This window comes from Mya arenaria, chromosome 11, assembly GCF_026914265.1.
Source record: "Mya arenaria isolate MELC-2E11 chromosome 11, ASM2691426v1".
In the NCBI taxonomy this organism is placed as follows: domain Eukaryota; kingdom Metazoa; phylum Mollusca; class Bivalvia; order Myida; family Myidae; genus Mya; species Mya arenaria.
In genome coordinates this window covers 51,744,641-51,764,929 of record NC_069132.1, presented here as the reverse complement: position 1 = coordinate 51,764,929, position 20,289 = coordinate 51,744,641, and the positions used below count along the sequence as shown (strand labels likewise).

The following is a 20,289-nucleotide window of genomic DNA, read 5'->3' as shown; positions in this document are numbered from 1 at the left end:
GTGGCTGTTTACAATATACATGCTTAGTATATGATGTGTCACTATTCGTTACAAATAAAACATAACACACTACTTTACGTCTCTCTTTTTGAATATTATTATTTGCATGAACTCATGTGTGTAATATATTAGTTACATAAATTATGCTATTTTATAATGTCGGTCAAAAGCAATTCATAGCTTATGTTAAACTGTTGATGATAGTACCCGACAATAAATAAATATTGACTTGACTTGACTTGACTTGTCTCAGTGTTTTTCAATACTCAATATATATATATATTAATATAAAACATTTTTTTACACAAAGTTAATGTTTAAAATATTGATTATCATATGATTGTCTCATATTCCAACCATATTCAACAGGTAAAGTCGTTTATATGTAGAATTAAATTATTTTTGTTATGTAATAAGAGACTTGCGTTGAAATTACTTAAGAAATTAATGTCTTGAATCTAAACACATATCTCCAAAATTACCAAATACAACACATTTGAATGACTGGTCTTTTTTCATCTAGTGTTCAATAATTCCATTAATTTTAAACACCTTCTTCTAATTGTCTCAATCACAATCAAATTTGAATTATGATGTTTTTTGCTTGTCATATCATCAATAAAAACAAATCACGGAACTCCCATGCAGATACTTATGCTTTTTAGCACAATAAAATTCATTCTAATTAGAAGAAACACTTTTAGTGAAAAAATACCCACCAAAAGGCAGGGTTTCGGTCCCCAAAGGCATGTAACTATGCGCCTTATCGATGCATATGACATCACAATCTTGCAAACATCAGGAAACGTTAGTAAACGTTACTTATTTTCCAGGGGAGGTTACTGTTTAGGGTATTATCGAAGAGTGTTAATACGATATTTGTACGGTTTATAGACCTTTTTAGTAGCGCATGCGCGATGAATTGCGGGAATTACAAAATGGCGAATATAAACATAAACAATGATTCTCCGAACAAAAATCCGTATATTTCGTGCAAAAGCAAACGTTCCCTGCTAACTCTTCAGTGTATTATTGAGCAAGAAGTCAATCGCAGTCTACCAGACGCAATACCATCTGACATTAAAGCAAAAGCATGCCAGGTATTTAATATTAGTAAAAATAAATAAAATGAACTTTGTAAAATTAATTATTTATCAGGCTCAGATACATACTGTATGCTCACCTTGTCCTTCCGCGCCGGTCTACCAGCTGAGCCTTTCTTTACTGAACAATTATGTCCTGTGCAACCACGGTCAGGTGTAGGATTAGTCCAAATAATTGTACGTTGACGGATTTTTTTTAGATTTTTGATATGGCAAAACCTTCACATACAAATTGTTTAGTATCAAAAGTGGGTAGTTGTTCCGATCAGGATTCCGGGTTAAAGCATATAGCGTCTATGAAATATCATAAAAACAAGAAATATTAACAGATAATGTTATTTTATATTAGTTCCGTACGCACACAAAAAATATCCAACTTATAATTATGAGTTTGATGGCTTTTCTTCATTTCATTCTGTCAAAACATAACGATATATACATGAAGGGCACCTGCAAGGCTTCAGGGCACAGTTTTAAATCGCTCGGAACATTTCGGCCATGGCCTAGTTGTTACGATTGTATAACGAGGTCTATCTCGAAGCTTTGTCGGAGGAGGCCGAGTTATTACGATTGTATCGAGTTGTTCCCCTTCGCATAATTGTTATCTGTGTCAGTCAACTTTCGTTTTATTGGAAAGGTAAACAACTTGTTTTAATGCATTAAATGCTGGTTTAGTGCAAAATAACATTTCACTTACATGGTAAAATATGAATTTAACTCTTTATGATCACTTTAAACCATAAAATACTTCACTTAAAATAATTTCAATATTTTTAAAACACCCCTGTTTTTTGCACATTCCCGTTTAGACGTTAGGGATTGGAAGAATCCCATATAACATGTCTATTATTTTAGACTAGGGTAGGATACGCTGTTATGTCACACTGCTATTATCACGCCCCCTCAACAAAAAACAGGATTATAAATATAGATCATAAGATGGAGGAACTGTAACTAGAAAAAACTTACAAAAGTTATATTTTTATACCGACCCAGATAGCTCAGCCACTGTCACTCTCAGGTCTTTGCGCGTCATTATAGGGTTTTAGATATATTTTGAAAAGATCAACTGCCAAATATGTCAAATTCATATGAATGTATAATCATATTTTAAGTTAAAATCAAAACAACAGAAATATTTGTTTCTTTAAAGAAATGTTATATATGGTACTGTAGCATTTGAGCTTAAGTTTTGGAAGCATGCAAGACAAAATTTGAACCGGTTCAACCCTATTAATTCAGTTGTCAATAAAGTAATTATAATTTAAACATCCATGTTTCATTCTTATAATATAAGAAACATATTTTTTTTTATTTTTCAGGAGGTTAAGTACGCTCTGCTTGGCAATGTTCTACTCAATGGACAACCTGTTACAGGAGATGATACAGACCTTCTGTCAGATATAGGTATATTAATTCAGTCTTTTATAATAGTACCGTATATAAGCTTTAATCTATAGTTCCCACGGGTCCAACTATCAGACCCATTTTCTAGCAAAATATATGATATTTTTCCCAATCTAGAAAAAACAATCCCAATTCAAACTTTAAAATAATAAAAAAATAACTATGAAAGTCTTTCATTCAAAATCCTAATGAATTGCTTGATTAAAAGTTTTGGGGATTTTTGAATTCAAATTGTTGTTTTTCATCACATTCAGTGATCAGTATGCAATATGAACTGTCATGATTAATTGCAGTAGATATTTACACCCCAAGGATTGATATTTCAGCCATGTAGGTCTTCAGGTTGGGAAACGAAACTTATATTTTGATAATTTCATCCTTTGCAGGAGACAGAAAAGCTTATTCCTTTAAGTATTGTAAAATTTACTAATTTTTTATGTAAAGCGATTATTTTTACTCAAAAATGGCATATTTAACAACACAAATTTTACCAAAATGTCGAGGGTCTTTTTCCTAAAATGGGTAGAAAAAGACCTATTTCACATACATTTGTCATATTCATTACCGTTTTTGGAATTTGGTTGTTGCATACAATTAAAAAGACATGTGTAATCTTAAGGAAAGCTCTTAACCATTATCAAATGATGTTCCAGAGTATGAGGAGGTTGACAAACAGAAGCAGGAGCTGATAGAACAGGAGTTGATGGAGCAGTGGCACCAGGGTCTCCTGCAGACTTCAAGCACCAGAAAGACCGCACCCAAACACCTACGCTCTATTGTGAAGAAAATCATAAGGCATGAGCTCAAGTACCTGGTGAGTTTTCATATATGTGCACAATTTAGATTCTTACACAGGCAATAAAACTGATAAGAGTGTTGTTATAACAATCTGAAATCAGGTCAAAATGAATTCTTTGTGAAATTTGTAATTTATAATTACAAATTATATAATAATTAAAGTTTTTAGTCGGACAATAGCAGTTATTCTTAGAGTTCGAGAGGCATTAACTTCCATAATTGGAAGACAATATTGATATTGGGTCATAAACAACCAGATGGCTTTATATCAGTTTTGGGAAAATTCCTCGGTGTTCAGGGTCTCAAATCTAAAAGTATTAAACTAAGTCTAATATTATTGTGTTTGCAGTTGTATCATATATAATTTTCTTAGGCTTGGTGCCATGCAGAATTTTAACTTTGGCCATAACTTTAAAATGGTCCGAAGTACTATCACTTGGTACACATGCTGCCCAAGACGAAAAGCACATCTGTTGTAGGGCCAATACATGCCATATCCCCTTTTTATTGTTGGTGGGGAGATTTTCAGATTTTTTTTATTCTTTCACTCTGTTCAAAACATATTTTTATGAAATGAATTTATACTCAATACAGTGAACTATTCTGCTCTGTTCTGTTCATTGAATATAAAACTTATATGCAGGTTTCTCAAAAAGTTTCGTTTGAAAAAGTAAAGTAAACTACCAGCTACTACCGTACATGGACTAGATGTACTTGAAATTCAGTTTTTTTGTTTATATTATTTCTCAAAATTTGAGCTGGCCCAATTGGAATTTGAACCATCTATTTTGGCCGGCAGTCAGTTCTTATTGACAACACTCCATATGTAGCTTATGCATGTGTCTGGCTTATATACATTCAAGGCACTGTGCAATGTTGAAGTAGACTCTCCAGAAAAGATGGAGACTGACTCATCGCAAACTGGAGCTGTTGACATGAGTGACTTGGAGGAAATCTTGAAAGAGACATCAGATGCATGCAAATCAGGAAAACAGGTATTCTCATTTTTAGTGGTAGTTGACTCTAGTGTTTTCTCAAGAAACAGTAATTAAGTAGGGGTTTTGTCAAACCCTTTCTGTTGTCAAAACTTGAAGATTTATACTTCGCTGGAATAGGCTTTACCCGAAAGTCATAGGTCAGTCTCAACTCATTTTACCACAAAACATCATAAGTTCTTGAAAATCTCTTAATATGTTTTTACAGTTTTCAAATGGCATTATCTCATAGAATATGTTGATTCAAAACTTTGGTCAAGATACAAGAGCAAAATTTTCTACTGCAAAAAAATGCAATTGAAAAAGAACTCATTGTTTCTTTTATAATTACTCAAGTTTTTTTTTGCTGTGGATTTTTTTTTAATTATTGACAAAAGGTTTTCATCAATACATTATATGAGAAAAATATGTATTTTAAAAGAGTAAAACCATTTAAGAACATGATTCATACCATCGTTTTATATGTGAAATTAAGTTGAGATGGAGGTTTGACTTAAGAATGTTCCTGATATTGGGACCAGATCTCAGAAATTATTGTAGATACTCAAATGAAACATGTTGCATGAAGCTATACACATATAACACAGCAACTTGATTTTGCTAAAAAAACAAATCAAAGTTATGTCTGAAATGTACAGAAATTCTGGTTCAAGTTCGCTTTAACATTTTCAATTTGTTCAGACACTTTAATATGTGGAAGTTGCTGGAGCATTGATTATTATTAATGTAATACTGGTAAATAATAAATTAGGCCATATTGTAGAAGTAATTCGAGCAATATTTTTTTTATAATTTAATACTGGTATCATAAAATAAGGGAAGATTTGTGATTCAAGAATTGTTATTCAATTACTTAATCACATTGATTTTTCCAGGACCTGGAGGACATTCAGTGTAAAGTCCAAGATCTCAGTCAAATCATCCAGCTGGCTCGATCCCGGCCCCCGGAACTATTGGCCCTGTATGAAACACCGCCAAGCTCTCCGATAGCAACAGGCATGAATGGAGATAAACGGTCGTGTGTTGATGGTGTGAAAATAAGTAATAGACTGCTTTCATGTACATGAGTAATTTCATGTCATACCTTTTCTTATACATTGTGGATGGATTGTTGAAAACTTTGTTAAGGTTTACAATGTTATTAACTGGGGTGCACAATTTGAATTGTTGCCTTTTATCTGAGCTATACAAAAAATGGTTTTTTGTATGTAGTTTGATGGAGATACCACTATTTCATACTAGTTTTCTCTCCTTTTACAAATTTGCTTTGGCATCCCTGTATGAACAGCATCGGTGTTAACTTTCATATTTTGAATAATCTAAAAAAATAATGATCATGGCCACCATTATGACCTTAATTACTTCTCAAAAGTATTGCAACAACTGTTTCGGCTGTGATTTATCTAGTTGAATTTATCAGCACACATTTGTTAATCTTTATTGTTTGTTAAAAGTTAACAATGACACCATCAGAACAATGTCAAGTTGAAAAACATTCTGAACAATTGGCCATGTATGTGTGCAGCCATTCTAAGCGTATTGTTTCCCAAGTCGTTTTGTTTGACAATGGATTGTCAATTGTGTTGTTCTCTGACACTGACTTTAATCGTACTGCAGATAGTTACATCTCGGGTCTACCATATATATGGAGTGGCGCCGCAATGTCCAGTCCCTACTCTTAACAAATTTCTGTCACATTTATCACCAAAAGTATTGCACCTATTTTCATGAAACTTCATTTTGCTCAGCATATGCATTTGTGTATCTGTTATTTCTATTTCTCTGAAATATAGGTTTGGCCCTTGATTAGGCAAAAAATGGTCTGAAATATATTGTGTCGCATTTACCTCTAAAAGCATGAAGCCTACACTCATGAAACTGCATAGAAATGTTGGTCAGCATGTGCATTGGTGTACCTATGATTTCTTTGACATTTCACTTTGTCTAAAAGTAGTTATGGCCCTAGACTCAGTAAAAATGGTATTAGATATCTTGTCATATTTAACCTTTTCTGTGTGCAGCTGGTGTTTGGGGGTATTCATCACTTTTTGTGATAGCTGTATTTAAACTTTAAAGGACATAAGTAATCAAATCAAATGTTGTTTGTATATTTTTATTGCATTGTATGTGGCTAAAATAACGAGTTTCATTAACATAATGAACATGAACACAACTTGCATAGACCTGTAAAACAATTTTATGTCAGAAAAAAAATAATCATGAAATCAAAGACCATCACTCTGACAGAACAAAAAATTCATAGCTCAAAATTTGTTTTCACCAAAATCACATGACCTCTTTATAACATAGCTGTTTCATAAATGTTTCTTAAAGCTGCACTCTCACAAATTTACTGTTTTGACAACTTTTTTTTATTTTTTGTCTTTGATGGAGTCGTTTTTTTCAATTTGTGTAGATGTTTGGAAATCAATGGTATAAGACTGGTAACAAAAGATCAGATCACTGTTTTTACATTTACGTTTGAAATTTAATGTTTTATGGCTAAAAGCTTTACTAATGCCTTAAGAAAATTGAGTTTTCTGGCAGTTTTTCTAACAATTAAGTTTTTTTCTTTAATGTGTTTTCTTATATAAGTGAATTGAAGGCATTGATGCCAAAATCAGCTGATTCTGAGACAAAAAAGTCAAAACTTTCAATTTGTGAGAGTGCATCTTTTAGGCATGCATAAATGTTTTGTATAAGTTGTTTTGTATTTATTTACCACAGTTGTTTACGACTGTATATGCAGATACTGTTTATTCTATCATTTAGTATTTGATATATTTTTGAAACAGAAAACAAGATTATGAAAGATTATCACGTTTGTTCTATGTGTTGCTAACTGGTATATCTAATAAACCATTGCGAAAGTATCACTGTTCATATTATGTGTACCATTCACTATATTCATGATTTTACATTTAACACTAACTTGATAACCTCGGACAACTGACTTAGTCAGAGATATTTTAGATAGAATGTTGCAAAATGTTTTCGAAAGTGACCTTGTACTTTTAAAGCTGCACTCTCACAAACTGTCAGTTTTGACCTTTTTATTTTTTTTTGTCTCCGAATCAGCTGATATAAGAATCAGCTCGTATAAGAATCAGCTCGTATAAGAATCAGCTTATCTGCTCGTATAAGAATCAGCTCGTATAAGAATCAGCTCATATAAGAATCAGCTCGTATAAGAATCAGCTCGTATAAGAATCAGCTTATCAGCTCGTATAAGAATCAGCTCGTATAAGAATCAGCTTATCAGCTCGTATAAGAATCAGCTCGTATAAGAATCAGCTCGTATAAGAATCAGCTTATCAGCTCGTATAAGAATCAGCTCGTATAAGAATCAGCTTATCAGCTCATATAAGAATCAGCTCATATAAGAATCAGCTCGTATAAGAATCAGCTTATCAGCTCGTATAAGAATCAGCTCGTATAAGAATCAGCTCGTATAAGAATCAGCTTATCAGCTCGTATAAGAATCAGCTCGTATAAGAATCAGCTCGTATAAGAATCAGCTTATCAGCTCGTATAAGAATCAGCTCGTATAAGAATCAGCTCGTATAAGAATCAGCTTATCTGCTCATATAAGAATCAGCTCGTATAAGAATCAGCTTATCTGCTCGTATAAGAATCAGCTCGTATAACTCCCAACAGAACAATTCATATTTGGTTGGTAAAGTGCCGAAAATCCCATTTTTCTTAAATTGTAAGTAAAGCTTTTAGCCATAAAACATGGGCAGCTTTAAACTGTTTGTTCTTAGATAACAAGTGTTCGGTTCACACAATGCATTGATACTTGCGTCATTTTGTCTCATATTTAACGACAATATAAAAAGGCAATAGATATCATCAACAAGTACTTCAAAAAGAACGAACTTGTATGAAAAGGCAATTCAATAGTATATTTAACGGAAAAAATATTCGATTGTAATCATTATCTTAATGTTCTGAAAAATAACGAAGAATATGAAAACATGGAAAAGTATATTTCTATTTATTTTTATTAAAAAATCCTACTTGTTAGTGTGTTTTTTTTTGTCTTAAGCTAAAACTTATACTTCAGAAATACTATAATTCATTATACATGCTAAAGCAGCTTTTCTGGTCAATTTTCGGATATAACTGTAGTTCTGTACAGCTGGACTGATAATCAAAAAGCATATTGAAAGTCAATTTCCTTGACTTCCGTCACTTTCCTAATTTTATTGGTCATATGATAAAAAAACTTAATAATAACTGACATTCATTATTTTTAATGACAATTTTGAAAAAAAAAACCACTTTATAATTAAAAACATTTATAATTTATTTTAATTTGACTATGATTTTTTTTTTTAAATCCACTTAAGTTAGGAAATGACTTAAAGATGTTTTTTTAATGCGGCCCCTGGTTTAACTTGGCATCAACTCAGTCCATTATGTAAGGTGTATGTAATATGACCAGTCTCTTGTTATCCCACGATGGACATGGGAAATTCGAAACACACCAAAAGGTTTCCATCCTGGTCCACGAGCTCCCATTTCACCACGAGCTTGATCTGAAAAGAAAATAAACACAGGATTTCTGTTTTTTACTATAGTCATGGCCGCGTCAACCTTTTGTATAACTCGAAAACTGTTAAGATATTTAAATAAAACTTGGTTCAATTTTTATAGAACTTTATTTTTCTGTTGTTGTTTTTTTAAATGAAAATAGCCAGAGTTTTTATAAGACTAGTAATTAGCATATTCTTTTAAATTTACGAAATTTTACAAATATTTTTTGTGGTCATGTTGTTAATTTCGTCGTCTATTGCCTCATGCATAAGTAGATATGCTTATCATGGTACACATGTGAATATTATAGTGATTGCAACCATAATGATGAAATAAGTCAGTATTGAACTTTGCTCCTAGGTAAAAATATGGCGATCGTTTACATGCCGCGTCCGCTCATGTTTGTGATTAAGCAAAATATCTCATTCTGTACTCACATCCGGGTAGATCGCCAACACGGGAAATACGTTAACGTATGTGTGTGCGCCGCTGGTGAGGGGGCACGTCAGGTTACAGCTCACACAGCCATCCGTGTTCGGCAGACTGTACGGAACAAATATGCCCGCCACCTGACCGTAAACCTTCGTCTTCACCGCAGAAACTGTAATTGAAGGACATTTGATATATGTTAAGTAACCGTGATATGCTTGTTTCGGTTTGAAGTCGATGTGTTTGAACTTCGTTGCCTTCGACGTGCAAACGAAATCATAAAGGCTCTTAAATGATCCAACATATCAAACGACACGTGTGTTTGGAAAAGACCAGGGTGTGATTGCTTGCAAGCCGGACATGTGGGGTTCCTCAATGTATACCACTTACACAAAAATCACGCGTAATACACTCAGGCTAGGCCTAAATATCTTGTAGGCCCGATGCTTCTATGTGTGTTTGGGGACTAATATATGCACATAACAAACATTAATTAAATTTGCAATGATCACAATAAAATCAAGCAATACACCCTAGGTTGAGTTAACATCAAACTTGCATTGGTTAAAAAAACACAAACTTTTGAGTTGTTCAAAGTGTTTGACTAGCTATTAGTTTTTATTGCATATTTTGGATACAGTATTTAAATTTTGTCATGTTTCAAAAAAGTTGTAGGCCCAGGCCTACAATGCCTATACGTAGCTACGCCACTGTACACCAGTTAATTGTAACCACCCCCACCCCCACCTGCTATTTTGGACTAGCCCCCCCCATATGACCTGTTATAATGTTAGTGACATTTAACCTAAAAGTATTTTTTTTTCTTCAGATTTATCAAATTTAGGGGGTTACTCTAGTCTAAAATAATAGATGTGTTATACGGGATTCTTCCAATCCCTAACGGATTTGCCATATCAAAAATCGTAAAAAATATCCGTCAACGTACAATTATTTGGACTAGGGGTTACTCTTACCAACGATCAAGCAGACGATAACTATGAGTTACTGCAGTTTAACAATGTTAGAAAGTCTCGAGGCTATTTAGGCTTTTCCAGATTTTCTGGCATCACACCAAATCAGGAGTTCATTCCCTTCTAAAGTCCGTGGTAACATCGTGGCAACGAGGAGTAATGTAATGTTGTAATATCATATCACAATTGATGTAAAATAAAAGTTTAACGTGAAGTTGTATGTGGTGCGAATATTTATATTATATTGGAAACTGTCAACCGACTACTTGTTTTGTTTCGCAAGATACTAATAATTATGATGATGATGATGATGATGATGATGTCGTCAACGAAGACGATGATTATGGTGATGATGATGCCGTCGACGACGACGACGACGATGATGATGATGATGATGATGATGATGATGATGATGATGATGATGATGATGAAAATAATGATGATAATAATAATTATAATAAAATAATAATATTAAATGATGATGATGATGATGATGATGATGATGATGATGATGATGATGATGATAATAATAATAATAATAATAATAATAATAATAATAATAATAATAATAATATGATGATGATGATGATGATGATGATGATGATGATGATGATGATGATGATGATGATGATGATGGTGGTGATGATGATGATGATAATAATAAATGATGATAATAATAATAATAAATGATGATAATAATAATAATAATTATTATTATTATTATTATTATTATTATTATTATTATTATTATGTCGTCGACGATGATTATGGTAATGATGATGTCGTCGTCGTCATGATGATGATGATGAGGTGGAGGAGGAGGAGGAGGAAAATAATAATAATATTTATAATAATAATAAATGATAATAATAATAATAATAATAATAACAATTGGTTCAGTATATAGTCCGTCAATTCATTTAGAAATAGTTAAAACACATTAACGCCTTACCCAGCGGAGAATCTGTATTGAAGTCGATGGAGACCGTCACGTTGTAGCCTTTGTGGAAAACGCATGGTTCCACCTCACAGGGGGATAGCGATATTGTATTGATGGTATTAGGGCCTGAAATGAAATGAAGTAACACGTGTACTTTATATTAATTCTCGCACTCTTGTAAGGGTCATTTGGCGAGTGAGCGGATGAGAGTGTTAGTCAAATTAGGTTTGTGGAGCACAGTGCGCTGTCACACTATAATCATTGTTAGAGCAACCATGAAACCTGTAAATAGAACTGTCACATGGGACAAGATTATTATTTGAATGTTGCGGCGGGGAATCAAACTACGACCCTTGGATCGAAATGTGTTACCACTAGACCACGGATCCGCCACAAAAATGAAGTGTATTGTTTATTTGAAATATATGTGGTTGAGCGCCAAGAGAAGTGTACAAGCGTTAAAAACATGAGCCCGAAATAAGTCCGTAGAATATGGTTGCCTGTAGCGCCCAATTTCATTCCGCGGGATTTTTTTTTGTCTTCGGCACATTAAAAATCGCGTTATTTTTTTTAATGGACTTATACCTCGCAAAATAAAATTGCGTCATTTGGGTCCCCTTATGTTGTTGTTGTTGTTGTTGTTTTTATAGGTTTGCCCGCGCCCTATTATGGCTTGAACTAGTAATACCCCCAAGTGAGACTTATACCAAATTTTGAAGCCAAAGGGGGGGGGGTACAATTTTGTACCCAAATTGCCCCGACATTTTTTTCGCCCTTTTACTAATTTTGCGTGATTTTCTTTACCTATACAATGAATAAATCTTATTTTTTTGCGAATACAAATGTCATGTAGTGTGATGTGAGTTACCATTTAGTACTTTTGATGAACTTTTAAACGGAAATGTTACATAATTTTAGATTTGCCATTTGCTCGCTTTATATAACTTGTCCTTAACCCGTTAAATATTTGGATGTTTAAAGAGACTCGCTCATTGGGACTTCTCGCCATTTTTTCCCGATAATGCATCTTAAAACATTTATATTATGACTATTTAAATCTTTTAAATTGCAGAAAATAATACACTTCAAGTGCAAAGAAATGTTTTGGTTTTAGTGTGATGCGATCACGCCACTACAGGACACGTTAGAAAACTGACAACAAAACCTCACGCCCACAATGATTCAAGCACAAACATAACGCTAACTCAACCTGTAAGCGTTTATTTCAAATCGTGGACTTCAAAGACAATATTTGAGCATCTATCAACATGTGTTGAAGGGTTCAAGCCGTCAGTGCCTTAATGAAACACTCCTAATGAATTGCAACACTTTATTTCGTCATAAAACAAAAATGCATTTTAATGATGAGCGAGCCCCGTTAAATGGCAATCCTAAGACTTAGCGCGCTGACACGTTTAAGACCCGAAACTGCAATATAATATATATTATTTTTATTTTGAAAAAATATGCTCTTTTAATAGTAGTAATGGTAAAACTTGCTAAAACTGTTATCCATAATCTTACGTCAAAAAGGGTTATTTTAAAGACATTTCTTAAGCATTTTAAGAATTCTGTTTTGTGAGTTCGAGCACAAGGAAATATAGCTGATTGACTAGAATTTCCAAGTTATAGGTGATCTAATATATTGAGAGAGAGGGGGGGATAACTGTTAGTGTCAGTGAAAATTTGTAACATACTAACCAAGCGAGTTCAAAAATATATATATTTCACGTGAGTGAAATATTCAATTTTGGTGTTAAAGAGGTAAAATATAATACGATCTCATACTGAAACTTATATTTCTTTCTCTTTTTATTATTAGCGTTTTAAACTGGACATAAATAGACGGTTAATTTACTTGCAGAAAATACTAATACCACAAATATCCTACAGTTCCTTTCCAAATTTTTTACTTCAAAATGTTAAAATAAATTGTTTAACTAATGTTACCCATGTCACTGAACCCCCAAATACGTTTATAAAGCTTTATTTCAGTTGTACATGTTAACATTATTATATTGCGTAATAATTTCACTTCGAGACCATCTTGTTTACCAATGCTTTATTGAACTTTATAGTCTGTTTTAACAAATGTTACCATGGCAAATAAAGGTACTTGTTGTTGTTGTTGTTGTTGTTGTAAAAACAAATTCGGAAAAAAACGTGCGTTTTGTATTCAACGTAACGTCATGACGTCGTTTGAATTATGTCCAAGCCCTGTGAACGTTAACGTATGATTTGGAAATGTGTGCGGGCTTAAATTTCAAAACAATGCCAACTATCAAAAACGTTATCTATTATTTTAAACAGTGATTTATTATTTTTATTTAACTGATAAATCTCTTTAAACCATCGGAAAGCACACTTATGTGTCCCATCTAAATATGTATGTAAAGGTAGAAAAGAAATGAACAAACCTTCAAAATATCATATTAAACCTGAGTGTTAGTGATTATAGATGTGTTCACTACAGATTTTGAACTTCGAAATATCTGGTCATAAGGATTAATTCAAAATCTTCAACAAAGATACTTATAGTGTTTTTTTCATGTATATAGGAAAATAAAAATGTGCTTTAAGCACAGTTTTTGAACTCCGAAACATCTTGTCATAAGGATTAATTCAAAACCTTCATAAAGGATATTTAAAGTGTTTTCCATCTATATATGAGTATAATGGACTTATTACAGTTTTTGTACTTCGTAATATCTTGTCAAAAAGTATAATAAACATACCTCAACAGTGATATTAAAGGTGTCTGTTTATGTATATAGGAGTAAAATGTACTCACCTGATCAAAGTTTTAAACTTTGAAATACCTTGTCAAAAGGAATAGTTTGGAAACCTTCAAAAATGATTTTAAAAGAGTTTCGTTCGTGTATATAGGAGTATAAAAAATTACTCACCACAGTTTTTGGACTCTGAAATAACTTGTCAAAAGGAATAATAAACAAACCTTCAAAATGATATTTATAGAGATGTGTTCATGTATATAGGAGTATAATGGACTTACCACAGTTTATGAACTTCGAAATATCCTTCCCAACCACATTTTCAGTACAATAGGAAAAGAAGGGTAAAAATGCACACAGCAACTTCGATATAACCAACATCTTGACCCGCGTTTATCACTTTTATCAGCTTCAGTGAGAACAATATGGTTATCCGAATGTTATGGTATTTATATAGTTTCTAACAAGTCTTATCTATAACAAATCTTGAATTTATCAATGTTGTTGACTTATGAAGGACAGACTATTCAGAACATGCAGACTATAGTGCGGTTATATGATATTATATAGGACAGGCGCGTAGCTGCCTATAAGTGAGCACGCGGCTGAATCCACATGATTCTGACAAAGAAATCAGCCTAAGTTGCAGTATGCGTACTTGACTACATAATCCTTAAAACTGTCTTTTTTCAAGAACTAATTAAAGCACCCCAGAACGCCCAGAATGCACCAGATTGTACCATGGTTTTCATAATATTCCGAGGGGACATGCCCCCGGACCCTACTAGCACAATAAAGAATCCATATGGATAGATGGCTAGCTACGCCCCTGTATGATCCCCTTCAAGTGCTACTTCTACACACATGCAAGTAGACCGAAGGGGCGAAGCTACAGACTATTTGTGGTGCGTAAGTTTATTTATACTCGCACTCGGACCTTGCCAATTTGGCGAGTGCTCCGAGAAGATTATTAGTCGTTTAAGTAGGTTTTTGGAACATAGTGCTCAGACAGAAAGTAACGCTGGTTAGAGCTACCCTGGTACTTTTACATACACCAGTGTATAGCACTGTCACACGGGACCCCCATTTAACGGACCCCATCCCGGAAGACGATTAGTATTTTTAGTGGGGTGGCGGGGAATCGAACCTGCTATCCCTGGATTGACAGTTAAGTGTGTTATCACTAGACCACGGATTCGCCGCGCAGACGGTTGCACAGACGGAACAACGAATATATGTAGCAGCCATGAAATATGTGTGAGGGTGTAATTTAAGGGGATTTTATCAGTCAGATAATGAACAATTTATTCGGCTTAACACATGATAAGAATATAGGATATAACATTGTTAAATGCAGAAGGCCAAACCATGGTTTGGCCAAAATACGGTTTGGTTAGGGTTACATCCTTTCCAAATACAGGTTGGTTAGGTAGGCCTTTTATGTATTTTTGTAAGGCTTTATGTAAGAACGTTATTGCCATCATTGGAGAATGGTGTTTATTGAAGGCTTCTATATAAAGCTTTATTTATTATATTTATTTATTTATTAATTAAATTATTTATTTATTTATTTATTTATTTATTTATTTATTTATTTATTTATTTATTTATTTATTTATTTATTTATTTATTTATTTATTTATTTATTTATTTATTTATTTATTTATTTTGTTTATTTATTTATTTATTTATTTATTTATTAAATTATTTATTTATTTATTTATTTATTTATTTATTTATTTATTTATTTATTTATTTATTTATTTATTTATTTATTTATTTATCTATTTATTTATTTATTTATTTATTTATTTATTTATTTATTTATTTATTTATTTATTTATTTGATTTTTTTTTTTTTTATTATTATTATTATTTTTATTTATTTATTTCTTCCCAATGGCTAATAAAAACGATAGAATCTGGGCCTATTTCGTAGGTAGGGTCGGGAAATCCAAACCCAAAGTATTGTTTTAAGCCTCATATCGTGAAATATTTATTAAAATGTATGACAAATACTGTCACCTATGGGTGTGTGTGCAAAATTCGCAATTCACATTCAAAGCACTGAAGTCATACACAAAAAGTGATAACATCATGAAGTAGTATTTCAATGTATAATGTTGTTTGACCACTGTGTCATGTTCTACTTGTCATTATTCGTATTGGTAGTTATTGTGTACTCATAGAACATTTGATAATTGCTCGAACTTGAATGAACCTTTTCACATTATTAACCTCTTCACAGAAGAGCAATGTACTCTCTGTCAGACTTTGAACAGGATACAGACGTAAATAATTATCCCAAGTGAGTGTGCATGATAACAGTATGGGCGGGGGAGTGAAAGACCCCCCCCCCCCCCCCTATTAGATTTGGCCGGCAAATGGATCTAATTTTAATTTTAAATTGATACCTTGACAATCTAAACGCTGTTATATATACATACATATTTTTTCTGTCAACTTTATAAGATGTATTAAAGTATTTTTGAATGAATGGTTGAAATGTATCAACGGTTATATATGGTATTGTGCCATTTCAATACCTCAATTAATTATCACTTTTAAGGGGTTTGACTGGTGTCCCCCCCCCCTCCTCCCCCCCAATTATAAAATCTTGGAACCGCCACTGAATTATACTATAGATTGGTATTGCACTATAAATTTAAAAACTCGGCCTACAAAGTCATTGCATTGAAATGTACTTTCCCTTGTTAAACCAATGATTAAATGTTATCTTATATATTAATTTTACTTGATCAAACTTCAAAAAATACGAGTGAGAACTTATGTTGTCGTAACAGACTGAGTGTTGATTGAATGTATAAGTGAAGCATTCTGACTTATTTGAACGGTCACTTCGTACTATTACTCATCATGCTCGGATCAGGTTCATTAACAAGGGTGTATCAAAAACATGTATGCATGTGCAGATTCATGAATTAACGTTTGAGGGGGCGCAGCTTAAGATCACAGCCTTTTGGCATTCACCCCGCCCTCTGAACCGAAATTGAGATAGCTTAAAATCATTGCGGGGGGGGGGGGTACATTACATGTATCCCCCCCATCTTATGACAATCATAGTCCAAAATGGTGCAATGTCAGCTTTTTGTTACTTTTTCTCCGATCATAAAATTGGACGCATTTAGGGGGCTTGGGCGCCGGGTGCGCCCCCGGATCCGCTTATGGTTTATTTTCTATCAATGTACTGAATGGGCGTAGGGGACAACTGAGGTATATAAATAAACTGGATCTAATCCAACCAATGGAGTAGGAAAAGTTGTTAAATTTCGTCGAAGGTGGTCCGAGCATCAAATATATATCTTTAGAAAAAAAGCCGGCCTTGTATATTTTCCGGTTGGTTACTAGTTTCAAATGGCTTGTCAAGATCTTTCGATCTCTCCCTTATATGCCAACCGTTTCAAAGTTCGCGGCCTTAATCACCGACGGTATTTGGGGCCTTGTGTACTAAACAGTCTTTGAATACAACCTACATTTACAACTAATGAAATTGTAGATAGGCAATGCATTAGGTTTAATGACTTGAATCATTAACATTTTCAACTTTCGTGGGTGTTAAAAGGTCCGCCCACTGTCTCTCATCCGATACACAATCCCTGCGACAGATTTTGCGTTGACAATGTATCAGCCAATGAGGTTGAATTATTTAAGTCGCGACGCTCACTCCGCCCATTCATGATCATTAAGATTTTAATTCATGTCATCTATAATTACTACCAAGAACCAAAGTCCCATATTGACCGAATAATGGCACGGTATCAAATGTGAATGGGTTACGGAAGAGTCACAAATGTGCAACACCCCTTCTATGCGCCTTTCTATATTTTGCCCACGCGGGTGGGTGGCAGCTACACTAAGAGTTTTTAAACAAACTGTTATGTTTGTCTATATCCCACCCATTATGCAGGGATATTTAGCAAAATGTCTGAGGTGTTGAAAGCAACAGAAATACTAAATGAAAACAAATGCCGGCAAAGTCTATTTTCCGGTTGGTTGTCCCAATCGGCATTTAAAAATTCTCCCCTATATGCCCGCCGCCCCGCCGGTAGGGCAAAACATTTTTAAAGCGTTCTGGGTGTGACAGAAATATACTGGTCACTGTATTTATTTATGTTCAAGCAAACGCCGGCGTTACTCGATCAATGCTGATCCTGACAAAATATAAAGGAAATAGACAAGAAGAGTTTTACCTAACAGTTGAACTTATCATAAAATCAAAGTTTTAAAAGAACAACGGCTGAAATGGTCACGAGAGTGATTCAATCGGAACAACTCGGCCATTATCCAACAGTCTATCTCCAACCCTGCCGGAGATGGCCGAGTTGTTACGATTGGAAAGTCATTAATATCAGCGTCCAAGTGTCTGAAAAATCGAATTAAAATAAATTAGTATAAACAACTTAAGCTTGTACTAGATCTGTCATTATTTTTGGATAATAATTTTGATTTTTCTCAGATGTGAAGTGCGTTTGGCTATCATCAATTTATATTTAGAAGTATCTCATCGCCAAATATGGATTTTTATCACAACTTGGTCAGTTTTAGGATTTTGTTACTTAATCTAAACTGAAATGTTTGTTTTACACTTGACTAAACCAAATCAGGAAACATTCCTTTCCAAAACAGCATCCTGACGGTGTCGCATTATTTTATCATGTGATTAGTGTGTTTGTAACAGATTAAAATAATTAAACCAAACACTATTTTATTTTGACCCCATATGGGCCTGGATTCTGTATGGATTGAGACTTTGTATATAAAGATCAGAGGACCCCTTCAGGGTCGAGCATGCTTTTCTCTGAAGGGATCTGTTGGTGTTTGTTTCACGTCACATGTACACTAGCTTATATAGCTTCTTGTTGTTGTTCATTTATTTTGATTATATCAAGGTCTGTCCGAGACTAATGGTTGCAGTATGGCCTGACCCCGCCACGACATAAACCTGTTTAAATGCCATTAGTGACATATGGCGCAATGTCATTTTTATGCCTTTCTGAAAATTACGTTTTTTGTAATCACTGGAATCATCATTGAATATAATACTTGTGAGGGGAGTATGTCACGGTATCGTTACCTATTCAGGTGCATTCGGAGCTCCTCGGCCATTTTTTCAAAAACAACCTCGGATGTATGCCGGTATATCTGTTGAAGTAGTCCGTATTTTTTTGAATAAAAGCATTAATTAATTGTAGTGTTTAAGAGTTGTATTCATTGCTCTCAGTTTAAATTGATTGCCAGTGAAGTGTATTATTGCAAACATAATTACGATTCCCAAGAGTTAAGTCATAAATTTTAACTACTAAATAAGATTACTACGCGATCTATTTGCAGCGGACTTAAACGTACCACTTTTTAAGTATGTAAACCGTCCATATACATCCGAGGTTGTTTTTGAAAAAATGGCCGAGGAGTTCCGAATGATTCAGGTGTTGAGAAGGTCCGGAAGCTCTGTTGGTAGTGCACTCGCCTTGTTAGCGAGGGGTTCCAGGTTTTTCTCACCCTGTGACACAGACGTGATATAAGTGACTATAATTTGCCTTCAAATACAGACATTAGAATAATTGAAGAAACATAGTGCGATACAAAATATCCGGGTGCGATACCTCAGCTCTTTTGCGAAATAGACCTCTTGGCTCTTGTTACGTGCTGGTGTAAAGTACTGATACAAGGGAAACAACTCTCCTGGTTTGAGCCAGTACTGAGTACACCATCAAAATGCTCAGTGCTATGCAAGGGGGCTACTGGAAACATATATTATCGTCTTTCTGTTTGACGCGGCCGGGGTCTGAACCACCGACCTTTCGCTCCCATAGCGACGCCCCACCACTGTGTTATCAGGGAAGTCCTTTGGATGGCATTTAAGTTATTTTTATGACCATACATCATTGACTTCGTCCATTATATTGGTTAAATATAGATAACAAATAATCCGATTAGCTACACCACACTGAGACCCAATTAAACCAATATTGAATACCTGCAACCTTGGTTGTAAATTATTTGTTAAATAACGACATTCTAGCACTGTGTTTTGGTAGTAGTCAGTGAATCTTAAAGAGTATGTTTTCTCCTTTTTGCGTCTGACCAAGTTAAAAAAATAAATAGCAATTGGTCCGACAAAACACTGACCTTTTACGTTCGTTTACTAGTCTGGAAGAAAATAACCGATCGACCGACCCGCACTCAGTTGGTCCGACAAAACACTGACCTTTTATGTTCGTTTTCTAGTCTGGAAGAAAATAACCGATCGACCGACCCGCACTCAGTTGGTCCGACAAAACACTGACCTTTTATGTTCGTTTTCTAGTCTGGAAGAAAGTAACCGATCGACCGATCCGCACTCAGTTGGTCCGA

The 20,289-nt window shown here is 34.0% G+C and overlaps 2 protein-coding genes across 2 annotated transcripts; one reads left to right on the top strand and one right to left on the bottom strand.

Moving 5' to 3' along the window:
• Positions 1 to 931: 931 nt before the first annotated feature.
• Positions 932 to 6,756, top strand: LOC128207251 (uncharacterized). Its single transcript, XM_052910073.1, has 5 exons — positions 932 to 1,100; positions 2,426 to 2,510; positions 3,164 to 3,324; positions 4,172 to 4,303; positions 5,179 to 6,756. Exons 1-5 carry the CDS (start codon positions 939 to 941, stop codon positions 5,368 to 5,370), a joined length of 732 nt encoding a protein of 243 aa, XP_052766033.1. The 5' UTR covers positions 932 to 938; the 3' UTR covers positions 5,371 to 6,756.
• A 398-nt stretch (positions 6,757 to 7,154) lies between these two features.
• LOC128207252 (NPC intracellular cholesterol transporter 2-like) lies at positions 7,155 to 14,424 on the bottom strand. Its single transcript, XM_052910074.1, has 4 exons — positions 14,196 to 14,424; positions 11,195 to 11,308; positions 9,280 to 9,443; positions 7,155 to 8,844 (listed from the first exon to the last, which is right to left on the bottom strand). Exons 1-4 carry the CDS (start codon positions 14,293 to 14,295, stop codon positions 8,758 to 8,760), a joined length of 465 nt encoding a protein of 154 aa, XP_052766034.1. The 5' UTR covers positions 14,296 to 14,424; the 3' UTR covers positions 7,155 to 8,757.
• Between the last annotated feature and the right edge of the window lie 5,865 nt (positions 14,425 to 20,289).